General features: G+C 41.6%; 1 protein-coding gene across 3 annotated transcripts; it reads right to left on the reverse strand.

Moving 5' to 3' along the window:
* Positions 1–742: 742 nt before the first annotated feature.
* Positions 743–8,952, reverse strand: slc35b3 (solute carrier family 35 member B3). 3 transcript variants are annotated; one of them, XM_084939029.1, is made up of 10 exons: positions 8,893–8,952; positions 7,193–7,429; positions 6,900–7,021; positions 6,627–6,781; positions 3,990–4,097; positions 3,533–3,630; positions 3,295–3,387; positions 2,925–3,036; positions 2,614–2,683; positions 743–1,763 (listed from the first exon to the last, which is right to left on the reverse strand). In XM_084939029.1, the coding sequence occupies exons 1-10, from the start codon at positions 8,950–8,952 to the stop codon at positions 1,613–1,615; spliced, it is 1,206 nt and encodes a 401-aa protein (XP_084795155.1). In that variant the 3' UTR covers positions 743–1,612. The 3 variants fall into 3 exon arrangements, with proteins under 3 accessions (XP_084795155.1, XP_084795156.1, XP_084795157.1); XM_084939030.1 differs by lacking the exon at positions 8,893–8,952 and adding an exon at positions 8,444–8,709; XM_084939031.1 differs by lacking the exon at positions 8,893–8,952 and adding an exon at positions 8,222–8,424.
* Between the last annotated feature and the right edge of the window lie 7,984 nt (positions 8,953–16,936).

The following is a 16,936-nucleotide window of genomic DNA, read 5'->3' on the forward strand; positions in this document are numbered from 1 at the left end:
AAAGGATACACTTGCCTCACAATATTTCCACAATACTGACAGACACCAGCATTGTTCACATCATCCAGTGCTTTAAATCAAGAGCCGTGCGGTTAAGCGGGGCTAAAAGCACGATACTGAGTGAATAAGACCGGACGAGCACAGATCTCCGGGGTGATGACTGGATACTGAATCTGGATTAAAACCAGATGCACAGATATGAAGCTAAAACCAGAGATTCAGAGACGGGAGTGTGTTTGTATGAATGTGTGAAAAACAGCAGTACACCACTGTCCTGAATGTACTGGCAGTCGCACTAATGTCAGTCAAGTAATCTTTTTAAGCACAAGAGGAAAAAATAAAGCCGGTTATAAATCCAGACCAAAAATGCTTTAATAGCCCTGCAGGGGAAGCAGCGGTTTGCCTGAGGAAGAACCAGGTGTGAGCTTTATCATGCCATCATTTAGAAAAACTGTACTGGTATTTATGTGACACACACACACACACACACACACACACACACACACACACACACACACACGATGGATCCAAATGAATAGGACAGCCTCAGCGCTGTGAAGACTGCTGTTTATTTTCCGTCTAGCAGTGCTCTCTTTTTTCAGGACTCCTAATCAAACACGCCCAAGGCCACTGGATGGATAAACACACACACATTTTGGCAACATTTCAATTCTTCTCTCAACTGGTGCAAAAGGAGAGAATAAGGGCTGGCTGAGAAAAAAAGAAAACACCACCACTGTAATTACTAAATACATATTTTATTGTAAAAAGAGCTTTACCCTTTGACCCAAACGTATATGGTTAGCAAATTATGGCAGCTGTTGATGTCCAGGAGTGACTGACTCCCAAAAATGTGACCATTGCACATAACACACATTATGAAGGTTCGAGTCACATATGGATTACCCCAAGAAACCCAAAACAAACAAACAAACAAAACTTATGAAAGCCACTTTTATAAAGAAGGTCCTGAAAAACATTTTCTTCCATCTTTCTGGCACATGCAGGGGCAAATATACTTTTTTAAAAAATCAATATGTATTATTTTAAGATGGGTGACAGTAATTTCACACACGATACAGATTACCACGTATCTCTGTACTTGTTCTTTCAAACATTTCATTTTTGCTCCAACCACTCGAGGGTTAAAGTGTTTCACTCAATTCCAGTGCAAAACTGTGCAATTTGGTGAGCTAATGAGCTGGCTTCCCTTTAGAAAGTCTCATACTGCATGTCCTCAGTGTTGTACAACACATTGGAAAAAAAAGTTTCAGTGGGTCTTTGAAGCATTGCTTCACAAGATCCCACTAGGCATTGATCCCCTTTTAAAACGCAGTTCCTTCATTTTCCTGCAGACAGTGCCACTTCGGTTAACCAGCGGTGTCCTGGTACGCAGATGGAAAACAGCGACTCCCTCTCCCACAGTTTGATTATTATCAGCTGTCTGTAAGGCTGATTGGAGGTCGAACCCTGTGTGCCCATCTTTGGCTCAACATTAGTGGTGATGAGGCCCGGCATATGCTTCAGCACATCCTGTGGGTATTTCATCCCGGAAGTAGCAGAGAGAAGTGGTCTGTCGGCACAGGACTTCCACCGAACCTCTGAGTGTCTCCTACACATTTTGTGAAAGAAATCGGACTTTCTTTCCCGCCAGCAGCCAGCTCCTGAGGTCCTTGATGGAGGGAAGCTTCATTTTGTCCTTGTTTTTACTGTAAACATTCAAAAAAATTCCAAAGAGCACCAGAATGCCACCCCAGATGTACCTGACGAGGGCAAAGACGGAGAGGTTAGATGTTTTATACAACTAATGTGGGAAGACTTACGACACCCCGAGAAGTTTGTGGCTTCAGCTGAATGATGTAAAAGGTTAATAAATGGATAAATATCTGCTTTCCACAGAAATGCAAGGATATAGTCTGTCCTAACGAGCAACACTGGGCAAAGGTTTGCATGCACAAAAATCCACAGGGCATTGTTAAAATAACAACACATAACTTTTTTTTTTTGGACAGTTTGAGTGAAGTTGAGTTTTGCTGAAACGATGGACCAATGCTGCTGCCCTATCAAACACATGCAAACCAGGTGTAATACAGGTGTTGTATATCATACAACTCTTCAGAAATTGATGCAATTAGTATTTATAAATTTGGTTAAATCTGCCATTTACTGATAACACACTGTAGTACTGCAGTTTTTTGGTTTTAAAAAGTGTTAGCTGTTGCCATAAAAAGGGACTGAGTCCAGTTAAGGGTGAGGGCACACACCAGCTGGAGGGTGAATAAATTTGGCTGCGATGACACACAAAAGTTTTTCTGTTTCGTGATACACACACACACACACACACACAGTTTTCAAGAGTCACTGAACAACAGAGCAGCGGATTCACTCTCTGACAGCGCAGAGGGCGAGTGAGAGGGTGAACAAAAGAGGGAAGGACAAACTGAAGGAGCGGAGGAAATCTCGAGGTCTGCAAATGGACTGAGGACATAAAAACCAGGGGCAGAGAAGTCAGATCAAGTTTCTTATTAGTCAAAGAGGGGGTCAGCGGTCACACTGTAGACTTACTTTAAACTAGGAGGAAAGTGTTTTAAGTCAAAAGGTGGTGGTACTTACTGGAAAGTGAAGGGTTTTGCAAAGAACATGAAGGAAAGTACGATAGTCATGGCCTTCCTCCCAGTGGTCACTGTACAGAAACCCGCACAGATGCGTTACTATCAGTGACACTCGTTACATTTCTTTACTTAATTACTTTTAAAATATGACTAAGAAAAGACAAACATCCTGGGTTAAGATAGTGGTAATTTTTTTATCTATATAATTGTGTGGCTGACTGAAATATGACTATTTGCCGTTTATGCCAACAATGCTGTTTTCACACGAGATAAAACAATTCTGAGGAAAACTTTATAAACTGCGACTCTGACCTGTTACAGCAACCAAAGCCCCAAAGAGCTTGATTAAGGCCAGCACAAAGGAGATCCCAAAATAACCCGTAAGAGAGAAGAAGAACGCGTAACCATACGTCTTCACGGGATGCTGAGAAGGAAAGAGTGGAGAACAGATAAACAAACAGGGTCCAGATGACAAAACACTAAAAACTGCAACCCTGTGCTACTGGAAAACATCATCAATCTACAAGGTTAAAGCTGAAATATAAAAAACAGCATCCTGACACATTAGTCCTAAAAGGATCTGATTTCACATTCCTTCCAATGCTAACGGTTGAAAACATAAAGCAAACAACCCCACTAAAAGCTAGGAATGTGTAATCACATCATCTTCAGGTATATTCACCTCTGAGCAGAATGCTACGGCCGGTCCCAGCCCACCAACACACAGCAGGCCCACCAGTATGTAGACAAAACCAATGGAGTATGAGTACAGCACCTGTGAGCGACAAAATGTGGCATTACCACAACATAGAACAGAAGTACTTTCAATCACACCATCAACCAAAGCATTCTGGATTTTTCTCCAACAATGTGTGATCCTATCAAAATGCCTTTGGATTTATATTATTTCACTAGTGTACCATTTCAGAGTTGGAGCCGTTATGGAGTTTCATGGCTTTCTCTTGCACGTTTCCAATGGCAGCATCTGCACACAGTGCCAGGGAGATGAGAAGGACACCTGCGTGCACAGAAACATGCACATGTAACCATTCAGGGTGAAGAAGGGGAAACATTAACAAACTACTCAATTTCAAACAGACGCCTCAAGGTGCTTTAACTAAATATATTATAATATTATTCTAAAAGTTCATGGAGCACAAATAGAAATTTTATGTACTAAAATAAAAGTTTCCAGCCACAATTCAGTGATCCAAGAGTAAAAGGGAAAGAACCTGTGACAGACGTCAGCAGCTACATTATGGAGATGTACATCATATATACAGTGTCTTTAATGTACTCATCCAACATCTCTGTATTTGTATAGGAGCCTCTGTTCGAAAACCATCTGAGTTTGCAGGTGGATCTCAAAGGAAATACCTGTGACATTGAAGTTGGGGGCCACTTTGCTGTCTGCTAGGGTAAACCAGATGAGTCCCAGACTCATGCAGAGAGCAGCAGACACATCAGCCACATTATAGCGTTTACCTGGGACATAAAGATGGAGAAAAACGTTATTTAAAATATTTTATATTTTTATTTTTCAAGCCTTAAATCTAAACCCATTTCTTTTACTTGTCACCTACAAAAATCAGGCAAAGTTTTTAAAACTACACCAGCATGAAATCTACACTTTAATGTATGATATGTGTAACACTTTAAAACATCCCAGGCACAATAAACCAAACTGAGAGAGTTTCCCCTCAAGCACAGCTTACAAAGAAATCTTTGAAAGATGACGACCCACCTTTAATAAACAGAAGTTGACATTGGACTGAAGTAAAAACACATCACTAAAGAAAGTTTTTGCAACGGATATTGTTCACAACTCAAAGTTTCTTGGGCTGTGCATGCAAGAATGAAAAAGGAAAAAAAAAAAACTGTGAAAATGAAAAAAAAAAAAAAAACGTGGGGGGAAATAAAACAACAGGATGAAGGAGTCTTTCAAAAACAGGCTGACGGATGGATGCCTTGAGGTTGACAGGGGGACGTGGCATCAGGTTGTGGTCGGCTTTGATTCCCTGACTCGTCTTTGAAGGGCCTCACATCAGATGCACCCCCACACCCCTGCCTCCATCCATCCATCCATCCGTTCATCTATCCCTCTCTCCCACTTTCTTTCCTCTTTGCATTTGGAGTGTACAAATTCTGTTTTCCACTCGACCCCCTTGAGGGACCGTGGTCCTCACATCTATTCATCCAGAGAGACGCAAGGAGGCGGGTGAAAAAACATAAAGAAATAAAAAAAATGCATGAAACCCTTCTCACGTTCAGGACGTTGAACCTTGTGAAGGCCAGTGTGAGGATGAAAGGACAGACAAAAGTAAGAGCGGGGAAGAAACTGCACGTACTGCCGACTGGGCCCTCACGACAGAAAACAACAGACGCGGATGAAAAGGATGCACTGAAAGTTGAAAGGTGGTCACTGCTTCAAAGGAAATATGTGATGAATGAAATAAGGTGAAAAAATGAATCTACTTTTTCCCCCCTGTAAATGATGATGTAACATTCACTTTTATTATATTCTGAATAATAAAAAAAAAAATCTTCATTTTCAGTTATTTTTAAAAGACTGTTACCTCATGTGCCAACAGATTTGAGCTACATGTATGATTACAGTTTTGTTGAAATGATGAAAACTTAAAAGATTACAGTAACAGGTTCATGCTCTGAGGGGATCTCCTGAAAGCAGGAACCTTTAAGCTGACCCTAACTGTTGATTTACATTTGAACAAGACCAATTAAGCTTTTATATGCCAACCCAAAAAACAAATACCAGACTAAATAAATATACCATTCAAAAAAGTTAAAGGAAAACTTTGAAAACAAACCAAATCCCAGTGGGGAAAAAATAATACTGATAGGACTGGATAATGTGTTAGGAATAAAAGGAGCCCCAATGTGCTTGTATGCATCCCTGACAATATCAGGGGAATGCTGCTAAAGGAGATGAAGGATGGTGTCTTGGGGGGGGATCCCCTCCCAGTTCTGAACCATTGCATCACAGAGCTTCTGGACAACTTGGCGGCATAAGATGGACAGAAACATAATGTCCCAGAGGTGTTCTCTTGGATTTAGGTCAGGTGAGATTCGTCAATGTTATCACTTACTTACTCCTCCAGGACCTGCCTATAAATTCTCACTGCATGAGGCTGGGCATTGTTGTGGACCAAGAGGACCAAAGGACCCATTGCACCAACACAGAATCTACTAATAGTCCAAGGATATTATCCTGATACCTAATGGCAGCCAGGATGCTGCTCACTAGCCTGTAGATGACTGTGCGTCCCTCAATGGATTCGCCTCCCCAGACCATCACTGACCCACCACCCAACCAGTCATGCTGCATGATGTTTCAGGCACCATAACGTTCTCCACAGTTAATCCAGACCCTTTCACATCTGTCACGTGTACTCAAAGTACATGCTCTCTGCTCCCATCTAGAGAGCTAGGTGTCTATAGGATGTCAGTCCCTCATGCCACCCTCATGAAATTTGCTTCTGATTATTTGGTCACACCAGTGGCCTTCTGGAGGTCACTTTTTGTAGCTCTGCACATCCTGCACAAAGGAGCAGATACCAGTTCAGCTGACGGGTTATGCATATTCTACGGTCATGTTCAGCTCTCCTAAAGTAACTGTCTCACCCACGCTTTTAAGACTGTGCTGGGAAGCATAGCAAACCTTGTGGCAATCAAACGTATTAAAGTGTCATCCTAGAGGAGTTGGACTAACTGTACAACCTCTGTAGGGTCAAGGTATCATCTCATGTCATCAGTAGTGATACTGACTCTAGCCAAATGCAAAAAATAGTTCCTTTAATTTGTTGAACAGTTTATATGACACAGGAAATCCCCTCAAATTATTTTACAATGAGAAAGGCATAGAAATGGTCTACAGAGAGCTGCAATACTGATGCCCGTGGATCATCTAGTAGCAAGGATGAAGACTTTGCAGAGCAGGAACCAAAATACACACAATGCGCACACTGTAAATAAGTATCAACATAGGAAGCTGACCTTGTATAAACACTCCTCCAATCATGACCGGGATGAGTTTACAGCACTTAAAGATGACCTGTGTAGGGTAGTTCAAGTAGCCCAAAGAGGTATTTGACAGGCCCATAGTGCCCACCGTTAAAAATGCTATAATCATATAGGTCTTCCCTGGTATCCTGGAGGAGATGAAATTTAAAAAAAAAAAAAAAAAACAAGGAAGAAAAAGTCAGACACAAAATGTGTTTTACAGTAAAGGCTGTCTTCTGGGGGGCAAAGCATAATCTGTTATCATACCTTCTGCGTTTGTCCTGTGTGAGCTGAAGCTCTACTAATCCAAACATGGAGTAGAAGCCAAACTGGACCAGAGTGAGGTACCAACCAAAGGGCTTGAATCCTTCCACAGAAAATATTAACTCCTATATTGAGGGACGAATATAAAGACATAACAAAACACCCTTAATAGCCTTGTCTCAGTTTTATTTAATCAATATATTCACGTTATCACTTTGAATAACATATGTAATTACTGCATTTTTACTGTATTACTATACGTGTGTGTGTATAAGAAGGATCGTAATCCCCGCTACCTGTAAGTATCCATACATGAGGTAAAAGAAGAAGACTCCAGCCACACAAATAAAGAACTGTGTGGGTGCACTTAAGCTGCTCAGGTTGATCCCCAGAACCCTCAGCTCCTCCACAGACTTTATATGAGGTGACATCACCTCTGTAGACGAGGGGATGGAGATTGAAATGTGCTTCCGTGAACTGTTGTAGCCCACCAGGCCATATTTGGCACTCATTGTGTCGGCGCCTGCTGGAAGCTGCAGGGACATAAAGAAAGATTTGATGCTCCTCCTTTATGAATGCTTCGGCATAAAGCACAGACTGCAGCTTTGATAAGAAGATAGGGAAAGAGCTCAGAGAGGCATTTCATCATTACTGTGTATACGAAATGCAGATTGATACACCCTTCAAACTGCATGCAGTTGAGAAACTAGCATTAGGCAGGCTAACCTAATATTCCAAAGTAGAAAATGAAGGATGGGGCGGATAAACTAAGCCTGGAGCTGAGTTTTCATCACCTCGTGTAAGAAATGGTGACCATTCACTGGGTCATTTTTATGATGACAGTAAAAAAAAAAAAAAAAAAAAACCAGAGTGGCAGTGCCATCAAGAGAAAGACCTGTTGAACACGTTACACCAAGGGAACTGTGCTGAAATGAGGCACTAAATGAAGCCATATTCTCTATTATATGAGTATGCAAACGATCCTTGCAGGCAGTGCAAAGCAAACAAGAGATCTTAGAGTAAACACTTAAGCGAAAATACCAGGTGAGGTTTTAGTGATGCAGTATTTTCGATACTTCGTTATTGAGCATGCACAGATTAATGTCACTGATTCCCCATATGCTTTTAAAGACTTCTTTTCATTTTTTTCATTCTAAACTATGAGTACTGCTAGTGATCACTACTCTGACTCAAATCCACTCAGTATACGTTGCGGTCAGTGATATTCTACCATGAGTAAAACCACTGAATAGCATTCACTAAAGCATCCACCACATTAAAGCTGTGCTAAATGAAAAAACATTATAAAAAGAGACTGTTCTTACCCCTGTTTAAATAGCCGGTAACGGTAGCTAGGCTACGAAGCAACCCGTTTCTAACGCCATGAATACTGAATGGAGGCTGTCATTTGATCAGAGTAACGATTAACTATCCAAAGACACAGCTATTAACGTCATCTTACCACACGTTTGCTGTTAGCCACACATTTCGCACCTGACATAGCTTTATCATTCACCCAGAGTAAGCTACAATAGCAAGCTCGTTACCTTCAACAACACTTCCGGGTGTCTTTACGTGCTCTTATCCCCAGTTTCAGAGGCAACACCGGTGAAAATCATTCCCCTCGACTCGCTCGGCTTCATCTTTCACACACTCCGAACATTTTCACGTTTTTGGTCCTCAGTGACAAAAAGGCCAAAAATGCGCTTACAAGCGTGCTAGCCTGCTAAAGGCTACATGCATTTGCAGGGATGGCAGGCTAGAAGCAGCCAACAACTTCCGCTCGGCTCCGAACTCTGAACTGCGCCGCTATTGGTCAGCGGAGACAGGCGCTGCTTCTGCAGGTGGCTTGTTTCACGTTTTTTAGCTCCCGTAAAAATAACAAAAATGTATTGGTCGGTACCGTAGTGTCGATTCGGCACAAACACAACAGAAGTGAATTATTAGCTGCATTTAATTCGAGAAAAACCTGACGGGCTGTAATACGCTAGCTTACCTGGGTAGAGGAGTTCATCATGAATTGGTAGGGTACTGTTCCTGTCGCTGTCCACATCATCAGTGACACACAAACTCTTCTGGTTAATCCTGCTGAGTGACGGTGTGAGGTGTCAGTTTTCATGTTACTTTCAATTTTAAGAATTTATTTTTATGATAAAACTATTATTTTGAAAAGGGTCAAATTATGTACAGATATAAAGTTGAAGTCAACCAGGATAAAGGATAGTCAAATATAATGTAGAGGTGTTTTGTTATTTTGATGTCGTGCTATGTTGCACCTCTAACTTTGCTAGCTTTTACTTTTTTTCTTTAAAAAATTATTTTTAACTTTTTTTTTAACATCCAATACTGCAGTTAGATGGGAGAATTTCTAGGTTTATATTTTATTTAAATTTTTTAAGTATAATTTAATTTTTCCGCTATCACCTTCAAGGTCATCTCCTTGTGCATTTCTTCCAGCGTTCCTGCACCTGCATCACTCCGTGGAGGTTTAGTTTGGACAGCTTCACGCAGCTGTGCAAGCTCGTGAGAGCAAACATCAGCTTCTGTGGCAAGGTATCAATCAGATCCAAAGTGCATGTAGTGGAGCATTGCTGGTGGGGGGAATTTGGTCTCCAGTTAAGGCATTAAAGGTGCATCACATCAGGAAACATGTTCAGCATTTGTCCCCAGAGGTCAGTCTTTGGAGGCAGAGCTCTTTCATAACGTCTTGAGCTGTCTGAAGGAAAGCATTTAGTAGAAGTGACTTGAACCGTGGTGTTTGCCGTTTTCCATACTGTACCCACTGAAAAAAAGCATTAAAAAAGAGCATAGTAGTTTTCCCCAACCTGACGTAATTGTCCCTCAACACCTGGCAACCCTAAATCCCCATTTTGATCTCTGATCATCGTTAAGCTTCCACGTTGATGCTTTATATAAGAATACTCACAGGACTTTTAGATTGCATGTCATCCACCATCGACACTTTTGCTATTGATACTTTACTTGATATTTAACTGTAGAAACATTTTTCTGCTATCATTCTGGACGATTTAAGTTAATTTTTGATGGAGTTTAAGTATCAACGGTGGAGATACTGAAGCTGTAGCAGTAATCATTCTGACGTTTAGGTGTCATATAAGTATTGTTACCGTGCAGGACAGCTTCACAAGTCAAATCATTCTCTATTGTCCTCAACAACTTTTTTTCCCTGATTTTCTACATTTCCTCTTTCCACCATTCCAACAGTCTTCCACCTTTATCCTAGTATATTTTCCCATCAGCTCTTCTCTCCCTTCACCGTGCTTTCATGTTCATATAAGCTTTGCTCTGCATCACAGTTCTTTTGCTCTTCCCTCCCCTTATTGCATTATTCCCTCCTCAACCTCCTCTGTTCTGGCTCTGTCTCTTGGCCATCTCATATCCCTGCCTCTCCCTCTTTGGTTTCCCCGGCATAAGGCATGAAGCTCTTTTTTTGCCCCTTCATTTCCCTCCTCCCTCATCTAGCCTTCCTTTCTCCCCGCTGTCCAATCTCAAATCCTTCCCTCTGCCTTTCTCTCTGTCTCTCCCGCTCTCTCGCTCCCCCTGTCCTCCTTCCCCAGCCAGAGGTTAATACACTCCAGGATGGCATTATTTCCTCCCCAGCCCTCCGACAATATAAAAATTCAGAATGGACAGCTCAATCCCTCTTCCATCTCAGATTTGATTGTAATGGTATTGCCTCCTGTCCCTGGGAGGCCCCTGCCGCCTCGCCAACCCAGCCTTTATGACACTAAATGGCTGGGCTACAATTTTTCCATCTTTTCAAAAAATTCTGTTAATAACTCATTTGGAATGAGCCGTCGACACTCCCTGGGCTGTCTGCGGCCAGGTCTCTCACCTCTCTGCTCACAGGGGTCACAATATACAGAAAAAGATGCAGGGCTGAATCGCAAATGTAAAAGGTTAATTAATCTCCCTGAATTTACAATCCCATTCCCCGCGCACTCCAATCGACAGTCCCACAGAGACAAAAATGTCATATTTACAACCTGGCATGGAGAAAAGCACTCAGCAATGCACAGTTGTCGAGCACAGGCGAAGGCCTGTCCGACCACTTTTCCTTCCCCCCGTCCAACTTTACAAGTGCAACCATTCATCTCGCATGATGGATTTATGTAATAAAACCCATTTCCTTTCCCCATACGATCCTATTAAATAATAAAATAATTATTTATTGATTATTCAAAAAGGTACATATGCGCGGGTAATGGCTTTGTACCACACCACTGGACCCGCAATAAATAAAGCAGGCAATGGGAAGGCTTGAGAGGGACAGAGGAATAAAGCAGGGAGAGAGGGAAGGGGGGGGGATGAAATGACTTTTGAACTAGTGAAATCTGGATCCAATATGGCCTCTTGCAGTGCAGATCAGGAAGGACATTATTCGATCTTCAGGAGGCTCATGTGGGAGTGCGACCTATGAATGGTTTTAATATTGTAAATCGACCATAGAAATTAGACTAGACAACTGGGTCACAGAGTTTCTCCTAAACGATGGCAAACACCAGTTTTCTTTTTCTGACCGGGTTACGAGTGTTTACTGTTTTGCACGTATACAGCGAACACCTGATAAAGCACACGATGAAAAGTTAATTACAGAGTTGGAGCTAGGGGAGGCTAAAAATGTCCATTTTAATAATTAACAGACTCTTAAAGTGTTTCTTTTAGAACTTTTTGCTATTAAAATATCTTATTGAGCTACACTGAGCTGTCCAGTAGTGTCCGAACAAAGACATTTTTAAAAAATTTTTTTTTTCAAGAAAATAATCTCATATAAACACCCTGCCCTTAAATGGTGCTTCATTTTATTTATTATTCACCATCAGTGTCATAAAAAAAAGCCCCTCTGCCCAGCCGTGGATCATTTCAAAAGAGACACTTTAATGTCAGCCAGATATTACATTGAGGGCTTCTTAATAACCCATTTGTGTTTGGTCTTATCCTCGGCTAAAGTGCACTCGCTCTCCGTTGTCTTTTTCCAGGTTGTCTCAAGCCTCCTGCATGCTAGGGAAAACAGATGCTATCTCGGCTATATTACTTCTCAAAGCACTCATATCCTCTCCCATGTTATTTTCTTTGATCTGCTAGGCTTGCTGCTCTTACATTTTTTCTCAACCCACCCTCCCCACCACCACCACCACTCCATTTTCTATCCTCTCTGCCAGAGTGCAGAGGCAAACCGGCCAGACTGGTTCACGGTGGTTGTGGACCTTTCAAATTCACCTCATCTGTTCTCTGTCATCGGAGGGCACGAGGGGCACGGTGTGTCGGATCTCTTAGAATCTCCGTTTAATGAGCCTGCACCATCAGAGGACAGTGTCAGCTTACATCCAGTGAACACGTTAAAGCAACAACTCCTAAAGTGTTAGGATTTATATGTTTTGTAAAAAAAAAACAGCAACAGTTTGATGAATGGATTAGTAAAAAATAAGTCCAAAATCTTCTTTAGTTCCAGCGCTTCATACCTGTCCAATCATAAAGAACACTACTGTTTTGTGTAACAAGAATAATTTTAGTTATAAGTTGCTTTGAGTTGATGGGAACTTTGCAGAAAGTTTGGATGTAGATAAACTTCAACAACAAAAACAAGTTCAGGCTTTGGCCCATTATCCCATATCAGTACCTTATACTCATGCATTTGTATCAATACAATTTAGAAATAATGCCTGATCTCGTTTGTAAAGACTATACTTTTTTTCTTTTTGACATTTTTACCTTTAGAGAGCTGAGAGTGAAGAGAAAATAAACACAGGGCTCAACTTAAAGTAGAATGACATACATTAAAAGTCCCCAGGCATCGATCCAGAGTTATAGCCTCTACTGCACCAGGTTGGTTCTTCAAGTTGTTCCCACAAAAAAGCAAAAAACATCCCTCCTTTTTCCACCGGTCAAGTTCCACTGGTTTTCCCAGTCAAGTTTCTTTCAAGAAGTCAAACATCCAATTGAAGCATTGCTTCAATTGTTCAACCTTACATTGAACATCAGTGTGTTTTTCCAGGTTTTACAGTAACATTCAAACACACATGCAGTTTTTAGGCTTATCTGTCCACACGCACAGGTCATAAGCGGTAAAAAGAGAGTTAACGGGGGCCACTGAAGGCAGGCACAAGAGACCGAGGAATCTCTGACTTTCTTATGAGCAGCCAGGAGGGGGAAGCATCCCTCTTTGCAAGTGTGCTTAGAAGAAAAGGAAAGAAAAAGTAATTAAGCAAACAATTTACCAGGAATTGTGTGTCTGCTTATCCAATCTACCATACTCGCTTTTGCTCTAATACATACAGACAGAAAATGGAGGTGGGGGTGTGGGGTGCGGGGGGCGCAGATAGATTGTTTTTTGTCTCCTCAGAGTGACGGTAAATGACACACATGTTTCATTGCCCATTCATTTAACCTGCACTGTGCTTATGAAGAGAAAGGGATTGCAAAACAAATTACGTAGTGTCATTTAATTAGGAGTTTGGCTGTGAGCAATAATCCCGTTTTTTCTCATAACCTTTAACTACTTAATGGATTTGAGAAGCTATTACCTTTCAAGATTTCCGTTTTTAATTATTTGGAGTATTGTCACAGATATGAAATGTCAATCACACTCCGGGATTAATGCTGCGCTTTATGACTGAATATTATTTACTTATGGGTTGAAGCTGGAGGAGCTCTCTCATCTGACAGGTTTGCAGACGCAACAGAACTTTGCAATATGCAAAATCCTCTCCGTGTCGTTTATGCTCCCATTTGCTAACAGCCTAATTCTAAATCCACGAGAGGCCATTATTTACTTAGATATTACAATTATGTTTATGATAACGGCAAGACACGGTAAACCTCATAGTAATATTAGAAGCGCTCTTATGTGAAACTTGGATTGGATTATAATAATGACTCAGTTTTAATATGTACAAATTCAATTTATAGCTTCCCTCCTTTGGCGTTTATACTGCAGGTGTACGTGTGTTTAAAACATAATCCGTGCGCTATGTGTGCATGTGTGTTTGGATAAGTCCTCTGCAGAGGAACTACCTCTCACCCTGATCACGTTTAAGGCAACGCTGTGAAAGTAGCAGAGAGAGTTTGTTTAGTTTCCCCTGGAGGACATCGCAGTTCTCTGCCAACAGACCAACCCACGTACTGTGACGCTAGGCCTGACTGTGTATACAGATATCTTAAATACATGAGCCATCTGAGGTACCCTTGATTTTTTCTTCTTCTTCTTCTTTCTTTTTTTTTTGCCAGATACTCACAGGACCACAAGGGCATGTGTCCCGATCTTAAATCAGCACTCCTGCTGTGACAGCATGCTCCGTACCTGGACAAAGTGGATAATACGTGTCTATTTTGAATTTTTAAGTAGATCCAAACTATATATATATATTAGAAGCGCCCAATATAGCTTGTCTGGAAGTTGATAGTTTTACTCGTGCTAATGTCGAGGAGAATAAATGAAACGCACCTCAAGCAGTTCAAATATTCATAGCTTTATTCAAATAGATGTTTTCACCCGGGTTTGACACGGCTCTTAGGCTGGCGTGTTGGCTCCTCAGACCCCCCATGGCATGGGGCATGTAATCATCCTGAAAGTCTCTCTGGGTGTCTGCACTCTCATAAAGCAGGAAAATGGATCGTGTGGCCCAGGAAGGGAAAATGAAAGAAAAGGAGAATGAAATTACAGACCTGGCTGACTGCACAAATCATGCATATCATGTTTTATGGCTTGCCAGAAGAATTCAACACCTGTGGATCATCGTAGCTATAATTGTACATGAACGCACCGGGATGGAGGTGGGAGGAGAGAGTTGTGGTTTGCGTGTCGCTGAAAGTGGGAGCGAGAGTGCGCGCGCGCGTTCTTGTAGGTGTCTGTGTGCTTGAGAGTGTGGTTTTATTTTTTTTTCTTTTGCTGGCATGACTGGCTTTTAGAGACAGAGGTAAGACGATAAAAGAAAGTTACTGGAAACTCCTGTTGTTCTTCCCCGTATATCCTGGGTGAGCCACCCGCAGCCCACACGGTTCTCTCACAGAGGCTTCATTTACCAATGTAATTACCCTGTTTATTTACCCTACATGCTTTTGGTGGTAAAACGGGGCCAATTCATCAGATCAGGACAATTTGGCCCGGCTTTGGGCTTTTGCCATTTACTTTAATTAAATGAGGCAATCAGTGAATCATAAATCACAGCCGGTGTGACCACTAGCTCTGTTTGAACCCGGTCTTCCTCTTTAAAGCTGACACACCCCGTGCTAAAACTTAAATTAGACACAACTACAGCCTCTGAAAGCTCCAGTGCGGATTGTAATTCTAGTTTATTATCACTCCTCCAGGTGCACGTGGGCTAACGCTGAAAATCTGTTTTTTAACAATTATTATTATTATTATTATTATTTAGTCCTAATTGTGTTTTTTATCATTTTCACAAGTTTTGACACTTTCTTTAAAAGTTGCATGAAAGATGCATGAATAAAGGTGAAACCCCTGATCGAACACCACCACCACCACCACCCTCTTCCTCTTCTCTCCCTCCCCTCTGCTGTGGATGCTGATGCTTGAGTCAAATTGATTACACCACTCCATCTGCATCATGACTGGCCTCCTCCTGTGTTTGCCGCCTCTGCCTACAGCACAGAGTTAGTGTACAATTACATATAGTTTAATATATCTGCCTGAGCACCTTTAAATAAGCATCACAAGTCCACAAGGTGATTTGTCTTCCAGCCCCATTACTCCATTGTACATCTTGATAGCCAGGGATCGCTCCTAGCTATGTTTAAGCATTAAATAGTGTATTATTATTTCACATAAATCAAGCTGAGTTGTGAGGGGGGTATTCATAAATTTTGCATTTCTCACAGACAGTATTTTAAAGCCCCTCTCTCTCTCTCGCGTGCGCTCTCTCCCCTTCTCCTCCCTGCCGCTCTGAATTTGGGAGACTAAAGCAATTCGGCTCCCTGCACTTGATAGTACATTAAAGATGGGCATATCAGCGAGGTATATTCAAAACAACATGTAATGCAGTTTAGATTAAGTTTGAGTTGCTTTACCACATTCATCATAGCACCGTTTCCATAATGAGCGCCCTTGCTTTTTTTGTCAGCGATGCAGCCCGACACATGCACCGATGCCATCAGAGAACACTGTATTGTTATTGTCATGAATAATGGGGGAAAACAGTAATAAAGCCCATTTATCATAATATTTTCCCAGTTAACCATGGCTACTGAATCTCTTATCTGTGCTCAGCGACGAAGGGACGAAACTCAATTTAAATGTGAGCGTTTGCCGTCACTCTTTTCTCGCCAGGACGAGTTGCAGCCCCCCCGAACACCCCCTTCCCACCGGCCTTTGGATATTAGACTGTTTGCGCAAGACGTCTACTGAGGAAATGACTTCACTCAGGAAGCTGGATGTCAGCTTTGCACACGAGCAGGAGAACTGCCAACGTTACAGTCAGGCCGACAACACGTTCTTTTCTCAGCTCGCGCTCCGGTTGAGTGTAAAGCCTACAAAAAGTGACAAAGGAAGAAATTGGACTCGCGGTTGTTTTGGTTACTCCAAGGACACCTTACACATTCGTTTCTATCTCCAGTGTCTGGCCTGGTTTTCTGATTGGTCCTGACATACCAGTCACAGACCGGTGTGAGGTGAAACTCAGGGATTTGTGTGTGTGTTAGCATTACGAGAATTGTATGGCAGCTCTGCCAAGTCTCCCTAAAGATTACGCCATTAAAAGGTGGAAGATTACACAGTCGTGAATATTTACATCACTGTAAAATAGCTGTGATGCTTGATTATAATATTTATGCTTACAAAATTGTGATTACGTTGGCAGAAACAATGCCTGCATTCTTTTTACTTGCTCTGATGTCTGTGCTCATGCAAAAAAGATGCAGAAGACTTTATAAATTTATCTAAGAGAAAAAAACTACATGAGCCAGCCCCCAAAACAAGATATGATGGCTGTCATGTTGTAAAATGAAACTTCATGAGTCACTGGAAATCATACTCCTTGCATATTGGTTAGCTTAAATTGTTT

The sequence above is a fragment of the Perissodus microlepis genome, chromosome 9 (genome assembly GCF_051167445.1).
Source record: "Perissodus microlepis isolate ML-2025 ecotype Zambia chromosome 9, ASM5116744v1, whole genome shotgun sequence".
Classification (NCBI taxonomy): domain Eukaryota; kingdom Metazoa; phylum Chordata; class Actinopteri; order Cichliformes; family Cichlidae; genus Perissodus; species Perissodus microlepis.